The sequence below is a fragment of the Scyliorhinus canicula genome, chromosome 1 (genome assembly GCF_902713615.1).
Source record: "Scyliorhinus canicula chromosome 1, sScyCan1.1, whole genome shotgun sequence".
Taxonomy (NCBI): domain Eukaryota; kingdom Metazoa; phylum Chordata; class Chondrichthyes; order Carcharhiniformes; family Scyliorhinidae; genus Scyliorhinus; species Scyliorhinus canicula.
The window spans coordinates 238,241,614-238,259,707 of record NC_052146.1 but is presented as its reverse complement, the minus strand read 5'-3'; the positions used below and the strand labels follow the sequence as shown (position 1 = coordinate 238,259,707).

General features: G+C 45.5%; 1 protein-coding gene across 1 annotated transcript in view; it reads right to left on the bottom strand.

The window, feature by feature from the left end:
* Positions 1-1,053: 1,053 nt before the first annotated feature.
* Positions 1,054-18,094, bottom strand: part of LOC119972712 (reticulon-3-like) — a 110,502-nt gene continuing 93,461 nt past the window's right edge. Inside the window, exons 7-9 of the mRNA XM_038809877.1 lie at positions 15,079-15,125; positions 8,960-9,018; positions 1,054-2,024 (exon numbers count right to left, since the gene is read on the bottom strand). Of these exons, the coding sequence (XP_038665805.1) occupies positions 1,982-2,024; positions 8,960-9,018; positions 15,079-15,125 (149 nt within the window). The 3' untranslated portion in view covers positions 1,054-1,981. The remainder of the gene's footprint in view (positions 2,025-8,959; positions 9,019-15,078; positions 15,126-18,094) is intronic.

Genomic DNA, 18,094 nt, shown 5'->3' with positions numbered 1-18,094 from the left:
AAAAAAAATCTCGTCTTAAATGAGCGATCCCTTAGTTTTAAACAGTGACCCTTAGTTCTCGATTCTCCCAGACGAGGAAACGTCCTGCCCGCATTCACCCGGTCAAGACCCCTCAAACCATAAAAATGTTTTAATCAACCTTACTCTCGTCGTGCTGACAATTGTACAGGCCACATTTATATTACTGTATAACGTTTTGGTCTCCGTACCCAAGGAAAGATAGGCTTGCATTGAAGATGGCACAGCGAAGGTTAACTAGATTGGTTCCTGGAACGTGGTGATTGTTTTATGAAAGGCAGAGTAAATTGGGTCTTCTAAACTCCACAGAATGGGGCACAATCTCATCAAAACATACAAAATTCTGAAGGTGATTGACACGGAGGGATTGTTTCCACTGGGAATCCAACATGCAGGGCACAGTCTCAATAAGGATAAGGGGCCAATAATTTAGGACTAAAATGAGGAGAAATTACATCATTCGGAGAATTGTGAACTTTAGAATTCTCTGCCGAAGAGGATTGTGGATGCTGTATCGTTGAATATTCTTACAGCTGGGTAGACCAGATTTTTAGTCCAGGCAATCAAGTGTTTTTTTAAAAAGCAGAATGGAAGTGGGAGAGCAGATATGAATGTGCTGAACTGCAGAGCAGGTTTATCTGGCTCTATAGTCTACTCCTATTTCTTGTGTTCTTAAAACGGAGTCCAAAACTTCAATGTGACCTTCTTATTCGCACCAAAGCCCTATACAAGTGAAGTACTCATTCTTCTACTCCAATTCCCTTGTAATAAATGCCAACATGCCATTTACAGGGCTACAGGGAAAGAACCAGTAAGTTGGCCTCATTAAATTGCTCTTGCAGAGAGCCGTCAGACTTAACAAGCCTCCTGTTTTATGCTGCAACTGTTCTATGATTCTATAAATATTTGAAACAGAGAAAGCTACAGGGCGACATGGCCTGCGCAGGGCAGTGGTACTAATTTTACAATTAGTAAAGATATAATTAGCCAGGTTGCCTTCAGAGCTGTAAACTTTAATGCTTCACACAAAGTCCATATTTTTTTTCTGTAAGCTTTATTCATTCGCATTTTTATTTCACAATGCATTCCCCAGACCAAGGCCTGAGCCCAATTCATTTACAATGCAATGCTCATTCTCACATTTGTGCATCAAACAATGCTTGAAATCTCCACGTTACATTTATTCATAGCATTAGCTACAGTCCACAAATAATCAGAAGTACAGTTAAAATTTTGCTATGTGTGTTCATACATTTCTTGCTAAACGGATGAAAGTTTGATGAGTTGTACATTTATGCTGAGATTTTATTTTATGCAATATATATCTTACTGTATGGTTCAGTGCTGCGGATCCATCTTTAAAATTCAGTTAACTCTGAAATGTCAAGTACTGTGGAGCTGCTCAGGTCAACTCCCTAGCTTAGTGAAACACTAACGGGGTAATTGTTAAAACCGTAAAATCTTAATACAGCAAAAGGTTTTAGTCAGAAAAGCAAGACCTCAAATTTCACTACAATAGTACAGTAAATATTTTGATCACATGGGGTTAGAAATTGTCACCAACCTCACAGCATAGATCCTACAGTGTGCAAACTGGGGGGGGGGGGGGGGGGGGGGGGGGCAGAGAATACCAAAAGCTCCAACTGCACCATGATTTGTTTTCACATAGTAAGACACTACCCCGACACGTGCAATGTACAGCTTCTCAAATCTTTAATACAAACCAGCGTTCTCTGTACCAAATGAGATAAATAAACTGAATTCAAACTTCTTACATGTTAGTGTGTGATATAATAGATGAAATAGACTACAGTTAAACACTGTTTCTGTTACTACCAAAATGGAAAATATTTGCAAATTACACTGCAGTTCCAAGGCTATTTTGTTCTTCCCCAACCCTCCCTGTGGCAATCCAAGTGACAGCCCAGAAGATGACATGCCATGAAGCACAGGACAAGCTCCTTTACTCAGTTTTCCTCTTCAGTCCAGGAACTTTAGTTTGAATCCTAAAATGAGAATTAAGAAATTGATATGCACTTCACAATTATTTCATTTACTTAAAAAATCAAATTGCTTTATATTGCTCTGCACAGACGGCACAGCCTGCACCATTACATTGATCTTTATAGTTTCACAACCTTAAAATCCAGACATATATGAGCAGGTAGTAACTACAGTGTAGCAGTGGAAAAAACATTTATGGCACAAACAGTAAAAGTTTAGAAAGGGTGCAGCAAGGTGGCTCAGTGGTTAGCACTGCAGTCTCATGGCGCCACCCAAGGTCCCAGGTTCGATCCCGGCTCTGGGTCACTGTCCGTGTGGAGTTTGCAGAGTCTCCCAGTGTTTGCGTGGGTTTCACCCCCACAACCCAAAGATGTGTAAGCTAGGTGGATTGAACACACTAAATTGCCCCTTAATTGGAAAAAATGAATTGGTACTCTTAAATTTTACAAAAAAGAAGTTTAGAAAGGACTTAAGCACCATAGATACAAGTTAGATATATAATATGGTTTTAGAATAATAATAATCTTTATTAGTGTCACAAGTAGGCTTACATTCACACTGCAATGACGTTATTGTGAAAATCCCCCAGTCGCCACATTCTGGCGCATGTTCGGTTACACGGAGGGAGAATTCAGAATGTCCAATTCACCTAACAAGCATGCCTTTTGGGATTTGTGGGAGGAAACCGGAGCACCCGGAGGAAACCCACGCAGACACGGGGAGAACGTGCAGACTCTGCACAGACAGTGACCCAAGCCGGAAATCGAACCCGGGTCCCTGGCACTGTTAAGCAACAGTGCTCTCCACTGTGCTGCTGTGTTGCCCTATAATGTTAATAAATAGAAAAATCAGTGCAGTTCCCTTATTTAAACCGAATACCAAACCTTGGACACGAACAAAATGAGTAAATATAAAGACTGTCAAGGCAATTGCACAACTAGGCCGGCAGTGGTTAGCACTACTGCCTCACAGCTCCAGGGTCCCGGGTTCAATTCCGGCTTTGGGTGACTGTCTGTATAGATCTTGCACTTTCTTCCTGTGTCTGCCTGGGTTTCGTCTGGGTGCTCCGGTTTCCTCCCACACTCCCAAAGATGAGCAGGTTAGGTGGATTGGCCATGCTAAGTTACCCATTAATGTCCAGAATGTTAGGTGGGGTTACTGGGATAGGGTGGAAGCGTGGGCTTAAGTACGGTGCTCTTTCAAAGGGCCGGTGCAGACTCGATGGGCCGAATGGCATCCTTCTGCACTGTGAATTCTATGAAGGTGCGTTTCGGGATGGTTTATCTGGCAAGACTTTGGGTCACATATAAAGAGAGGGACCACTTTTTCAATACGTCGGAAGAAGCAAATGGTTTTGTGCAGAACGGGTTTGAGAAGAACTAATTGGGAAGGCAAAAAACCATGGACCTCTACAAAAAAAAACAGTGGTGGAGCTGTATGTCGCACACCATATATGGAAACTTTTGCTCTCAGAGTTTTTCTATGTCTGCCTCTCTGGTTTGATTTCGTGTTGGCTCTGGCATCTTGCCGGGTCGTATTTTTGAGCCTCACTCGCCCGTATCAGTAAAGGGGGAGGGGGGAGGAGAAAGAAAGAGAGAGACAGAGACATAAACCCCCTCCAGCCAGATCAGGGTAGTCACCTGGAATGAGAAAGGAAGGACTCAACAGCCCAGTGAAAAGGTCCAAGAGGTCCATCTAAAAAGCCTGAGATTGGATGTTATACTCCTCCAGATGCACCTGAGAGCGAAGGGCCAAATAAGGAAAAGCAGGGAAGGGCATGCCTAGCAGACGTGATATGTAATGCTTAGTGAGGTCCAACATGGATGGTAGTAGTAAATATGTGTGTGTGGCGGGCCATGGGGGGGAGGAGGAGGAGGAGGAGACTGGTGGGGAGGAGAAGGAGGAGGAGGAGAAGAGTAAGAGACGGGGACTTGTGTACTGGACCCAAAGCCAGATAGGTCCAGCCTCAGATCATGGAACAGATTAGGGGGGGTTTGGATCCGTGGAGGTTTAACCAGAGAGAAGTTCCCTTTCTCCTTGCTCCCAGATAGATTTCTTTGTGACAAGAAAGTCAGAACATCCAGGGGTAAGTAGTAATAGTAATCTCAGACCACACACCACACTATGTGGATGTTAGGTTGGAGAGAGACCAGACCCAGTGCCCCCCATGGAGGTTGGACACAGCCCCACAGTAGCCATCAATGGGTATGTAAGCTGTAACCAGAGTGGAGGTCTCACCCTCCACATTCTGCAAGGCACTGAAGGCAGTAATCAGGGGAAAAATAATGGCATATAGGGTTCAGAGACAGAGGGAAATTGTGGCCAAACAGCAGCTGATTGAGTTTGTACAGGAGGTGGATTGGCAGTACTCCACGTCCCCAACCGTGGGGCTGTTAGTGGAGAGGAAAAAACTACAAATGGAATTCGCCTCCTCTCCACTGGGAAAGCAGTGAGCCACCTCCGCCAGTCACAGGGAACCTTCTAAGAACATGGGAAAAGGCCAGCTGCCTACTGTCATACCAGCTGTGGAAACAGGCAGCCACACAAGAGATTGCACTGGGATGAGCAGGGTCAGATGGTCATGAAGATTAACGGAGCCTTTGCGGCCTTCTACCAGGGACTGAACACCTCCTATCCCTGGAAGGGGAGTCGGTGATGTAACGGTTCCTGGAGGGGCTGGATTCCTAACTGTGGGGAGGAAAAGGGATGGACTGGAAGCACAGCTGTGTCTGGAGGTGGTCATGTAACCCATCAATTCCATGCAGGCAGGGAAAACACCAGGACTGGGCAGGTTCCTGGTGGACATCTGAAGTTTGTGGCAGCACCAGCCCTCCACCTGCTGGAGATATTCAGTGACTCGCTGTCCAGCTCACGCTCGCACAGGCCTCGAGTCTCATTGATCCCAAAGAAAGAAAGAGACCCGACAGAGTGTAGGTCATACAGACCCATCTCACTCCTTGACACTAACACTAAAGTGCTGGCGAAAGCTCTGGCAAGACGACTATAGTTGCTTGCCAGAAGTAATCGCGGAAGATCAGACTGGGTTTTGTCAAGGACAATAACGGCGACTAAACACCTACTGAACGTGGTCATGACCCCACCCAGGGAAGAGACATCAGAAGTGATCTTCTCCCTGGGCACAGAGAACACCTTCGATTGGGTGGAGTAGAAATACTTCATTGAGGTACTGGAGTGGTTTGGGCCAGTGTTCACCCCATGGGTGAAATCGCTGTGCTGCGCTCCCATGGTGAGCGGACGGATGAATGCCACCAGCTCCGGCTATTTCCGGTTCCAAAGAGGCACGAGGCAGGGATGCCCGTTGCCCCCCGCTGCTGTTTGCCCCAGCTATTGAGCTGCTGGCTATTGTGCTCAAACCAGCAGAGGGGTGAAGAGGCATTCAGAGAAGAGACAAGGAACAGAGTCTCTCTCTATGCGGGTGACCTTTACGTCTCAAAAACCCCCTAGCCAGCAAGGGCAAGATAAAGGGACTAGAGGGAGTTTGGTGCCTTCTCGAGATATATACCCAAGCTGAGAGCAATACCTTTCCAGTGAACCAGTTAAACAGAGCTGGAAACATTGCTGTTCAAGCTGTCCAAACCAAGTTCAGATACCTGGGGATACAGATAGCCCACAACTGGACTTGGCTGCACAAGTGGAACCTGTCCAACCTGATGGACGTGAAGAGAGACCAGCAGAGGTGGGACTCACCCCCACTCTCCCTGGCAGGGAGAGTGCAGACAATAAAAATGAATGTACTGCCAAGATTCCTCTTCATATTGAGATCACTCTTAATCTTCATCTAATCCTTCAGATGAACAAACTAATCTCTGCCTATGTGTGGGCAGAATAAAGCCCCAGGATGAGGAGGAATTTCTACTGCCAGAGGGTGGTGAATCTGTGGAACTCTTTGCCGCAGAAGGATGTGGAGGCCAAATCACTCGAGTGTCTTTAAAACAGAGATAAATAGGTTCTTGATTAATAAGGGATATGGGGTTATGGGGAAAAGGCAGGAGAATGGGGATGAGAAAAATATCAGCCATGATTGAATAGCGGAGCGGACTCAATGGACCGAGTGGCCTAATTCTGCTCCTATGTCTTATGGTCAATACGTCCTACAGAGAGGGAAGTGCGGGGGGTCTTGGCTCTCCTGACCCTACTTTTCTACCACTGGGCAGCAAATATAGAAAGGGTATAGAAGGAAAATACCTCCTATATCACAACCTCCCTGCTGGCACTGGTCACCACCCTGCTCCCATTTCCCCCAGCCAAGTACTCAACGAGCTTGGTGGTCGTAGCCACACTACGAACCTGGAAACAGCTCAGACACCACTTCAAACTCAAATGGTATGTCCGTCGCTACCCCCATTTGCAAAAACCATAGGTTCATCCTGGCCAAAATGGGCACCATGTAGAAAACCTGGAGAAGGAAGGGTGCGGAGAGTCAGAGATCTATATGTAGATGGTAGAGTAGCAACCCTGGGAGAACTAACAGAAAAGCTTGAATTCCTGAAAGGGAACGAGCTCCAATATTTTCAAATACGGGATCAGAGTATTGAACTGGATGATCAGTCAGATCATAATGAATGGCAAGCAACTCGAAGGGCCGAATGGCCTCCTCCTGCTTCTATTTTCTATGCTGCAGACTACTAGCACAGGACAAAATAGGGGAGGGTAAGTGTGTGGACATATATGGACAACTGCTAGAGGTGGTAAGGGTCCCACTGGCAAAACAAGGGAGAAGTGGGAGGGAGAACTAGGCATCCGCAATCTTCTTCATTTTAGTCAACACCATAGATGACACTTCTTCTGGATAAAAGGATTTCTTTTCAGCTTTGTACTCAACTTCAACCTTGGGACGGGCACTGTCATTGATGACACAGAATAGCCAGTGCTTCACGTCAGACTGAACGACAGAATCTTCAAAGCTGTGGCTAATAAGGCATTTGGCACCAGACAGTATTGGCTGGGTTCATTGCCACCTGGTTCTTGGCTGCATCACCAATGAGCCTTTCTGTATCGGTGAAGGCAACATAGCTTGGAGTGGTTCAGTTGCCTTGGTCGTTGGCAATGACTTCAATTTTTCCATGCTGGAAGACACCTACACAGGAGTAGGTTGTCCCGAGATCGATACCAATTGCTGGGCACTTGGACATTTTGCCTGTTGCTGTTTTGCTGTCTGGTATGGCGGGTGCTTTAACACAGAGCTGTTGGCGATGTCCGCAGCGCCGCAAGGTGGATTGGCCATGATAAATTGCCTTTAGTGACCAAAAAGGTTAGGAGTTATCGGGTTACGTGGATAGGGTGGAAGTGAGGGCTAAGTAGGTCAGTGCAGACTTGAGGGACCGAATGGCCTCCTTCTGCACTGTATGTTCTGTGTAAGATAGGGGGAGGACTCTGGAGCGATATACTACACAGAGTGAACTCCACCTCCTTGTGCGCAAGGCCGAGCCTGGTACAGCTGAAGGTTGTGCACATGGCGCACATGACCAGGACACACATGAACGGGTTCTTCTCAGAGGTGGAAGACAGATGTAAGTGATGTTAGGGTGTCCCAGCCAACCATTCTCACGTGTTCTGGTCTTGCCTCGGACTGACCAGATTCTGGACCATCTTTTATGAGGCCATGTCTGAAGGTCATGGGTGTTAGGGAGGAACCATGCCCATTAGTGGCGATGACAGTGGTATCAGAGCAGTCAGAGCTCTTCAAAGGGAGGGGGACCGACACCCTCCTGTCCTTCACCTCCCTAGTAACCCGATGACTACTTGTGCTCGGCTGGAGAATGGCAGTGCCACCCAAGGCCTCGGATTGGCTGAGGGAATTACTCGGGCTCAAAAAATAAAATTTGCCATCAGGGGATTGGATTAGGAATTTCACCTCAGGTGTAAACAGTTACATAGACCGTACAGTGAACATACAGTGGAGGCCATTCAGCTCATCGAGTCTGCACCTACCCACTTAAGCCCTCACTTCCACCTACCCTCGTAATCCAAAAATCCCTAACCTTTTTTGGATGCTCAGGGCAATTTATCATGGCCAATCCACCTAACCTGCACATCTTTGGACTGTGGGAGAAAACTGGAGCACCCGGAGGAAACCCACGCAGACACGGGGAGAAAGTGCAGACTCCGCACAGACAGTGAACCAAGCTGGGAATCAAACCTGGGACCCTGGCGCTGTGAAGCCACAGAGCTAACCACTATGCTACCATGCAGCTCAGTTCACCAACATCTTCAAAAACCTGTTTGTGACCAGCAGCTTTTTCTTTTTTTCCGGCGGAGAAAAAAGAAAAATAAATATTGTGCTGGGGGGGGGGGGGGGGGATCTCTTCCATGGTGTAGACAAGCTGAAAAGTGTTTCAATTGAGGCTGCACATTGTTACAAACACACAAATACTCATTAATGCTATGAAAAGTTGATATAACCATGATATGAAAAAATTATAGATTACTGAAAAGGCATAGGAATCATGCCATCAATTTCAACAACTTTCACAGCTAGGAATTGCACTGCACAAAAGAATCCCTTAGTCAAACATCAACCCCAGCAAAACATCAACAGTTCATGACAAAACCATTTCATTGTCGCATATCAAATTCAATTAACTCAGAACTCCTAATAAGTTATCACCTTTTTGAACTATGCAAATCACACAATAAGCAACTACAGTATGGAATTTAATAATCTCCCTCAGGAATATACCAAATTTGTGTAATTTAGCAGTCATTTTAGAAGAATGTTATCAGGGTCAAGATGAATACTGCACTGGAGCTCTACAAATATGCATTTCCTGAAGGAATGTCAGTTAAATCCAAGAAGTTGAACAGTTAAGCAGTTACATTAGTGTTAAATAGACACTGAAGAGCAACCTCTGCCGGCAATGGAAAATTACACTCTATGGTTGCCATGCAAACGGGTGTTCCAAATTTGTGTACTTACTTAGCAGTGACATCTCGAATCTGCTTACTTACTATCCCTATGTAATGATCAATTTGAGCCTGAAAAAATAAATTAAACACAGGTAAATATGCATTCATGTACTTAATATCACTTCATAGATGACTCACAGCAAGACCAAAATGGCTCCAGCTGATCTTGGCTTTCCTGTATGACCAGCAATATTTTCTTCACCATGAATAGACCTCGCTTAACATTAAAGGTCTGGGGAAAAATGTGCAAAAACAGCCATGAGTTGCTGTCTTATAACGAGATGAAACGGAATTATAAAACTGCTCAAAAGCAAAGCAGCATCCTCAGCAAATAGAGTTATCTTTTAGAATTCAAGGATCACCTCCGTGGATTTTGAACACCTCAAGAAGGGCCAGAGAAAATTTTCAGCTCAAGACTAAGCAGCTCATTATCAATTGAAGTATGCATTAATAGGGTTAGGGACTAGGGGTATGCTAGAAATATAGGGGAAAAGTTCTCAAGAACCATTTAGCTTGCAGAATAGATTTTTAAAAAAAATAAAAGTACTTAAATAACTCAATTAATTCAACACAAAGGGGCTGGTTTAGCTCACAAGGCTAAATCGCTGGCTTATAAAGCAGACCAAGCAGGCCAGCAGCACGGTTCGATTCCCGTATCAGCCTCCCCGGACAGGCGCCGGAATGTGGCGACTAGGGACTTTTCACAGTAACTTCATTGAAGCCTACTTGTGACAATAAGCTATTTTCATTTCATAAAAGCAATGCAATATTACCTTTGTTGGTGTGGAGGTGGCAAGAATACACCCCCAAGTACACCGAGAGAAAACACTGAGAAAAATCAGTGTGGAAATTGGGAGTGACGCCAGAGGGCTGGAGAATTGCAAATGTCAAGTTTTGTTCAAAAAAGAATGTAAAGATAAGGCTCATCACTTTCAACCTAAGCAGTGTGAAAGCTTCAAAAAACTTAAATGTGGGACAAAATTGTCATTTGAGCAAACACAGATTAAGGAAATCTGGCAGGGATTTTCTTTTTTTTAAAAATGACAAATATTGTTTATTCAATTTGGGGAGTTTTTTTGATGAGGTAACAGAGAAGGTTGATGAGGATAATCGAGTATAATATGGTGTACATGAAAGTGAAAATGAAAATAGCTTATTGTCACAAGTAGGCTTCAAATGAAGTTACTATGAAGCCCCTTGTCGCCACATTCCGGCGCCTGTTCGGGGAGGCTGGTACGGGAATTGAACCGTGCTGCTGGCCTGCTTTCAAAGCCAGCAATTTAGCTCTGTGCTAAACCAGCCCCTGGATGTCCAGAAAGCATTTGATAAAAGTCCTGCACAATAGACTTATGGGCAAAATTAGAGGGAATAAAAGGGACAATAGCAAATAGATACGGGATTGATTAAGTGGCAGTAAACAGAGGTTAATACATATTTTTTGGACTTGGGAAGGTTTATACTTGGCTCCCTGGGGTCAGTGTTAGATCCATGTTTCTCTTGATATACATTACTGTCCTAGACCGAGACAGGGCGCAATTTCAAATTTGCAGGTGACATGAAACTTGGAGGTATCAACTTTAAGGAGAATGGTGTAGAACTTCAAAAGGACATGGACATGTTGGTGGAATGGGCAGAAAATGGCAGATGAAATTTAAGGTGGTGAAGTGTGAAGTACGAAGAACAAAATCAATACAAATTTAAAAATATGCAGGAGCAGAGGGTTCTGGGTATATATCTGCATAAATAACTAACGGTCGCACAGTTGAGGGAGGGGTTAATAAAACATACAGCATATTAGGCTTTATTAATAGGGGCAGAGAGTTTGAAAGCAAGGAGGATGTGATAAACCTGCATAAAGCACTTGGTTGACTTCAACTGCAATAGAGCAATAAGTTCTGGGCACCACACTTTAGGAAAGATGTGAAGGCATTAGAGTGTGCAGGAAAGATGGTTCCAGGGATGACAATTTTCAGTTATGCAGATAGATTGGAGAAGTTGGGAGTGTTTTCCATGGGGAAAGTTTTTGTTTTTAAAAACATTTTCTTTTTAAATTTTAGAGTACCCAATAACTTTATTCCAATTAAGGGGTATTTAGCGTGGCCAATCCACATCGCTGGGTTGTGGGGGTGAGACCTACACAGACATGTGGAGAATGTGCAAACTCCACATGGACAGTGACCGCGGCCCGGATCAAACCCTTACCATGAGGCAGCAGTGCTGAAAGTGAAGAGGAAATTTGTTCAAAATTATCAAGGGTCTGGACAGAGTAAATAGGGAAAAACTGATCCCACTATTGGAAGAATTGAAAACAGGAGGGCACAAATTTTAGGCATTGGCGAAAATAGTGACAACATGAGGCAAAGCTTTTTGCACACAGCAATTAGGATCAAGATTATACTGCCCAAGACTGGTAGAGGAAGCTTCAATTGAGGCATTCAAGAACCTAAAATGAAGAATGTGCAGGGCCATGGGGAGAGCTGGCACAGACATGACAGACTGAACAGCCTCTTTCTGTGCTGTAACAATTCTGTGATTCTGGCCTCTTGAGCATCCCCATTATTTTAGTTGCTCCACTATTGGCAGCTGTGCTTTCAGCTCGCCACGGCTCCAAACTCTGGAATTCCCCTTCTAACCGTCTCCCCTCCTTTAAAGATACTTCTTAGAAACCTAACCTATCACTTTGACCAAGCTTTTGGTTATCAGCACATAGTTGTTCATATGGCCCAGTGTCAAATTGTGCTTAATTACACTTTTGTGAAATGCCTTGGAATATTTTACTAAAGTCATAGATTGATACTAGCAACAACTAGTAATTATATACAGAGTACTAGCTGTTTCTTGCAGACAGCAACTCTCATATGAGATATAAAATTGACCAATCCACTAGCAACAGAACACAACTGAGTTCCAGGGTACTCTTTCGTTTATAGACAAAGATGTTCATCCTCAAAATATCTTCAATTTCAATTTAATGTAATCAGTGTGCAAAGATGGAACATGACTCTGATCAGATTTTCAGATAAGACATCAATGAGACATTGAGGCCTGATTAAATGAACAGTATATTTGTTAAAGACCTATACTCTGGATAATCTACAATATTCACTTCCCCCACTATTTCTGCTCAAAGCTTTGCAATTTTCTAGCTCACGGTTCATATGTTTTAGAATATATTTTTTAGTGTTGGGAATTAGAATTTAACTGATGAAAATGCAATTAAAGCAAGCTTGAAGCCTATTACGGTTAAAAGGTTGGGTCCATGTAGCCTTAAGCTAAATAGCAAGAAAGGCAAGGAAGTTAAAATGCTGGGTTTTAGAGATCCCCAGAAAATCCCAAGAAATAGCAGTTCAAAAGGTGACCCATATTTATTTAATTAAGTCAGAAAAGATGGAACTACAAAAGTGGGCTTATTTAGCTAACAAGCTAAAGAAGACATGATTTCTGCAATGCTTGCAAAAAAGTGCAGTCCAGAGAGATGCTTTTGCTTTGGGATGTAGAATTACATTAGTTTAAAAGTTTTCACTAAATTCTGACCAAAAAAAGAAATCATAAATGAAGGATAATTTAAAGGCTGGTTAGAGGACAGTCCAGAGCAGGCTAAGTCATCACGAAGAGGAGTTAAGCTTTGGATGGTTCAATTTATTTTGGTGTTTGCTGAGAGAGCCTTTTGCAGCTCACCGAGATAACCAAAGTAGAGTAAAAATCCAACTTCTTCACTTGTCTGGAAAGGGCTGAAGCTTAATCTGAGAGATTGAAGTGTTTTCAGGGATTGATGGAACAGGATCTGGAAGATCGTCTAGTTTGAAATTAGTGGGAGAATCTACAATGGCCCTCAGTTTCTTCTTGCAGAAGCATGCAGCTTGGAAGTACAGAAAAGTAGCCAGGACAAGTAACTGGCGCATCAACAATCAAGAGGTGGGAAATTACCTCTGGGAATAACTGGAGTGAAGGAGAATTCTCCAGAATACTGGAATATACTTATGGGTAATCCCTACGGAAGTAAATAACTTTACGATTAATGTGCCTTAGAAGAAAGTAAACCTGAGTGCATGACATTAATATGGTTTATAACTAGAGATAGGTTAATAGTGCATGCTTGATATACAATAAAGTGAAATTCTGCAGCATAGTTCTCTTGGTTAAAAAGGTATCTGGATTTATTTTTAACTGTTATCAGTCCCTAGTCTGATCATTAACAGTCAGCAGCGAGATGACGGATCACATCAGTTTGAGGCAATTGCGGGTAGTGGGAGGGGTAGGGGACATTAGAAAGTCAATGGCCAAGACATAGGCTCATCGTCTATAACTGGTCACTGAACCATGATCAGATCCCAAAATCATAATAAGGAATTCCTTCCCTAATCAAGGGACACCGGCCAGATTGCTTGGTCTATTGTAGAAGTAGGAAACTAGTTGGAACATGCACAATCCATGCTCCATCTAGTTTGAAATGAAAATCGCTTATTGTCACGAGTAGGCTTCAATGAAGTTACTGTGAAAAGCCCCTAGACGCCACATTCCGGCGCCTGCCCAGGGAGGCTGGTACGGGAATCGAACCGTGCTGCTGGCCTGCTTTAAAAGCCAGCGATTTAGCTGAGTGAGCTAAACCAGCCCCCTGTTTATCGTGCACTTCACAAAAGGGTCCTAAAATAGGCACCTTCCATTTATCAATCATTGATTTCAGCGAGCCATCAGGGATGCCTGAAAGCAGCAAGTCCAATTTGGTGACAACAATTGTGACAGTGCAAAACTAGAGTTCATAAATTAGAATGTATGGAACCTATTTTAGGCCCAAACATATATAATCTGTTCCTAGTTCACTCCCAACATATTCTCTGGAATTACCTTGACAACCACTACAGCCTCATTCAAAAGGCAACCACTGATGAGATCTAACACCGGAGCAGCTGTGTGAGCTGAGCCTTCGACAAACTAGGACAAGCGAGTGTTTGTCAACAAATGCAAGACAACAGAAGTCCTTGTGTACAGAGTCATCCCACTCCTGCACTGCAGTGAAACCTGCAATGTGCATCGGCGAGATACAAGAGCAGCACAGTGGTCAGCACTGCTGTCTCACAGCGCCAGGAACCAGGTTCAATTCCAGCCTTGGGTGATTGAAACCAAAAAGAAAATGCTGGAAAATTTCAGCAGGTCTGGCAGCATCTGTAGGGAAAGAAAAGAGCTAACGTTTCGAGTCCAGATGACCCTTTGTCAAAGCTCGAGTGACTGCCTGTATGGTGTTTGCATTTTCTCCCCATGTCTACGTTCGTTTCCTCCGGGTGCTCCGTTTCCTCCCACAGTCCAAAGATGGGCAGGTTAGGTGGGACTGGACATGCCAAATTACCCTTAGTGCCCAAAAGGGTAGGTGGGGTTATTGGGTTACAGGGATAAGTGAGGGTGTGGGCCATGGGCAGGTGCCCTTTGGAGGGTTCGTGCAGACTTGATGGGCTGAATGGCCGCCCTCTGCACTGTAGGGATTCTATGACTAAAACGCTAGAGAATTCCATCAGTAATGCTTCCCCACACCCTCCCCCATTTCAATGGGATGAATCGAACAAACCCTTGTGTTGTTCTTGAAATCAGCCTCACAGTATAGAAGCAAAATCCTGTAAAATCAACTTTGATGGACTGATACTCCAACCAGATGGCCGAAAATCATCTCTCCCTACATCTATTTTCCGAACTCTCAGAATACCCCCATTCCAGGAGAAGAAAATGGTTCAAGACACTCTGAATCGCTCCCTGAAGCATGGTAGCATTTACATTAATGACAGAGGGAATTTACTAACATAGCTCTGAATGGTGACAACTTGACATATGATGCCGCTTAATGGACAAATCAGAGCAGTGGCAGAGAAGCAAAGATAAGGAAGCAAACCTTGTACTGCAGATCTCACTACTCGAGGAGGACCCTGCTCTATGTGCCCAGATATCTGCGTGTGGAGAAATCAGCATGCTCAGACCAGAAATTTAGAAACTTGATTGTGTGTCAGCCTCGATCAAGGGTCGGCTAACCGTCAACAATTGTGTCTCCTCAACTAAATTTATCTGAATGCTACTAAGTCCAGGATATCGATGTTATGGGGGGGAAAAGGGAGATACTAAAATATAATTGAATTTGACACTTACCTGGTGTCTTTCATAAACAACAGGAATGCTGAAAACTGCTACCAGAGCTAAAGGATAAATAAAAAAATCATTTAGTATGAGATACTCATTCAAAAAAAGTTGAAGACAGTAAAAATGAAACAGCCATTTGTGCTAAAATATTGATTGTAGAAAATATTTCTCACCCTTAGAGAGCAATAACCTCTATGCGCACACACCATATTAGGTCAGTCGAAAAATGGCGAAAAAGGGAGCCAGCCTCATTGGTTTCACTTGTTCGTAACACTATGCTGAAGATTTAAGCCAATTGCAGACACCAAAAAACTAGTTGGGGGCGAGGACAAGTTTTACCATGGTTCTGGGAGGGAGGGAAGAGGTGAGGGCAGAGGAGTGGGAAATGGATCAAACCCAATTGAGTGCCATGTCAAACACAGAATGGGGGAATCTTGGTTGAGGAAAAAGGGGGAACATGTCGTAGTGCCATTTGAGCCTTCCGTGGCAGCCATGGAGTGAGTAGTCACACATTTGATGTCCTGCTCAAGGCCATGTTTTTGCTGCTTACCCTACCCAAAAGGCAGGGTATTTGAGGCAAAAGGCACAGGACTGGTCTGGAAATGGTAATACTCCTCTGGAGTGGCTGGTGCATGGATCTGCAGACAAGGGGCAGCACAAAAATGAAAGTGCTGAGTTTTCGTGGTGCACCACAGGGAAAAGATGGCGGAGGGCAAGGGGCCTGCGCTACCTGCTATGTGGCCGACGGAACACTTGGTGGAGTTTCTATTTCAGCAGCAGAGGAAAGAGGCCCTGGAAGACCGAGCCAAGGTGGTGGAACATTTGAGGACTTGGATTGAGCGAATGGAGCAGAGGCTGGAGTCCCAGGGCCGGGTGATCCAGAAAGTGGAGGCGGCAGTGGGGGCGCACGGGTGGCAGTTGGCCTTGTTGGTGGCTGAGATGGGAGTGATGCGAAGAGCAAGAAAAAGCTGAGGGAAAACTTGGACAATTTGAAGAATCGCTCCAGAAGGCAAAACCCAAGGATCGTCGGGATGCCTGAAGACATTGAAGGTATGCGGGCCGCTGTATGCAGCAAAGATGTTGGAGAACTTGACAGGAGGGGGCCTTTGATTGGCCCTGGAGGTGGACCGGGCGTACAGGAGACGACTGCAGGCAGGCGAGCCAAGGGCGATGGTGGTGCAGTTGCACTGCTTTCCGGACAAGGTGAAGATCCTTTGATGGGCAAAGCAGAACAGGAAATGTACCTGGGAAGGGAACGAGCTGCAGGTGTACCAGGACTTAGGTGGGGAGCTGACAAAGAGGGCCGGGTTTAACCGGATTAAGGCTGCCCTCTTTAGGGGGCAAGGTTTGGGATACTGTACCCGGCCCGCCTATGGGTGACATTCCAGAAGCGAGTGGTATTTAGACACGCCAGAGAAGGCAGTGGAATTTAGGAGGGACAAGAACTGGGAGGAATGCAAGGAAATTGAACCATCAATTTTTGGGTGGTCTTTAAAATGTTTGGTGGTGGGTTTTTGGAGGCAGGGTTTGGCGAGGGAGCAATGATGGTGAATGTGTCTTTTGTTACTCTTGAGGGATAGATGGTGGAGTCTGTGGGGTGGGGGGGGGGGGGGAAGAAGTGAAATGAGGGAGGTTGTATGGTTGGGGGCCACCATGCTAGCTGGGCAGGCTAGTTAACGGGAGGGGGGTGGGGGGGGGGGGGGGGGGGGGGGGGGGGTGTGTGCCAGGAGGAAGGCATATGTGTGTGTGCGCGCGTGTTGGGGGGGGGGGGTTTGGTGAGGGTGTTGGTGTAGCGCAGTTAGGAAGGGATCGATGATGATGGACATCAGAGGGCGGGTGATGTGGGTCACATGACGCAGGCCAGGGACTGAGCCAAAGGGTATGGGCGGACTTCTGTGGCGGCCATGGAATGAGTGGTCGCACACAGGGCAGCTCCGGCTCAAAAATGTTGGTTTGAGCTTTTTAACCAAAAACAAAACTTGGTAATTTTGCCAGGAAAAAAAGTGTAGCTGGTGTGAAGGAGACGTTCCTTGAGAGTGGCATGTCTGCTGGTTATCAGACTCGGCAGAAGAAGGTTAAAGACCTGGCTAAGGAACTGGAGGAGACCTGTGGTGCAGTAGCAATTGGGAAGGTGGCATAAAGGGAAGGGTTGTCGCAAGTTGGAAAACCCCAGACAGAGCAGCTGATGTCATTTATTAGAGGGGGGTTACGGCAGCAGTGACAGAGATGCGTGAAGATCGGTCGAAGGCCATCGAGGGAGCTGTAGCACCCCTGAAAGGATCGATGGACAGAGTCGAGAAGTACCTGGAGGCACACGGGTCACAGATCCTGGAGAGAAGGTGATGTCTGTTCACAGTGATTGGGTGGTGACGTGGAGGCCGAGGTGGGGCTCCTGGGGGACCTTTGCAAGTCACTAGGGTAGAGGAGGAGAACAGATCCAGGTGGCAGAATCTGCATATAGTTGGCTTGCTAGAGGGTGTGGAAGGCACGACCCCCACGAGATATGCCTCAACAAATGCTGGCAGGGCTGGTGTCGGAGGGGGTGCTGGACAAGGCTCTGGAGGTGGATAGGGCGCACAGGTCCCTAAAGCAGAAGACGAGAGCGGGGGAGCCAACATGGGCAGTCATTGTGAGGCTCCAGATCCTGCGGTGAGCCAGGGAGAAGTGGAACTGCGAATGGGAGGAGAACAGGGTCTGAATCTATCAGGGCATTGGAGAGGAGCTGGCAAAAAAAGCCAAAGCAGTTCTATACCAAAGGCAGATCCGGCTTGGAGTACTGTACCCGACAAAGGTCGGGTGTACGATTTTGAAACCCGTGCAGGCTAATGACTTAATTAGAGACCATAACTGGGGGAGATCTGAATGCTGATGGGGGATGTGAGGAGCTGGAACAACAAGAGATCGGAAGTGGCAGGTATTGTGGGGGCTAGGAATCCTTTTCTCGGGTGGGATGGTTTTGCTGTTGTGACTGTTTGCTAAGGGGCAACATGTTTGTATGAAGGCAACTGCATCCCCTCCCTCCACG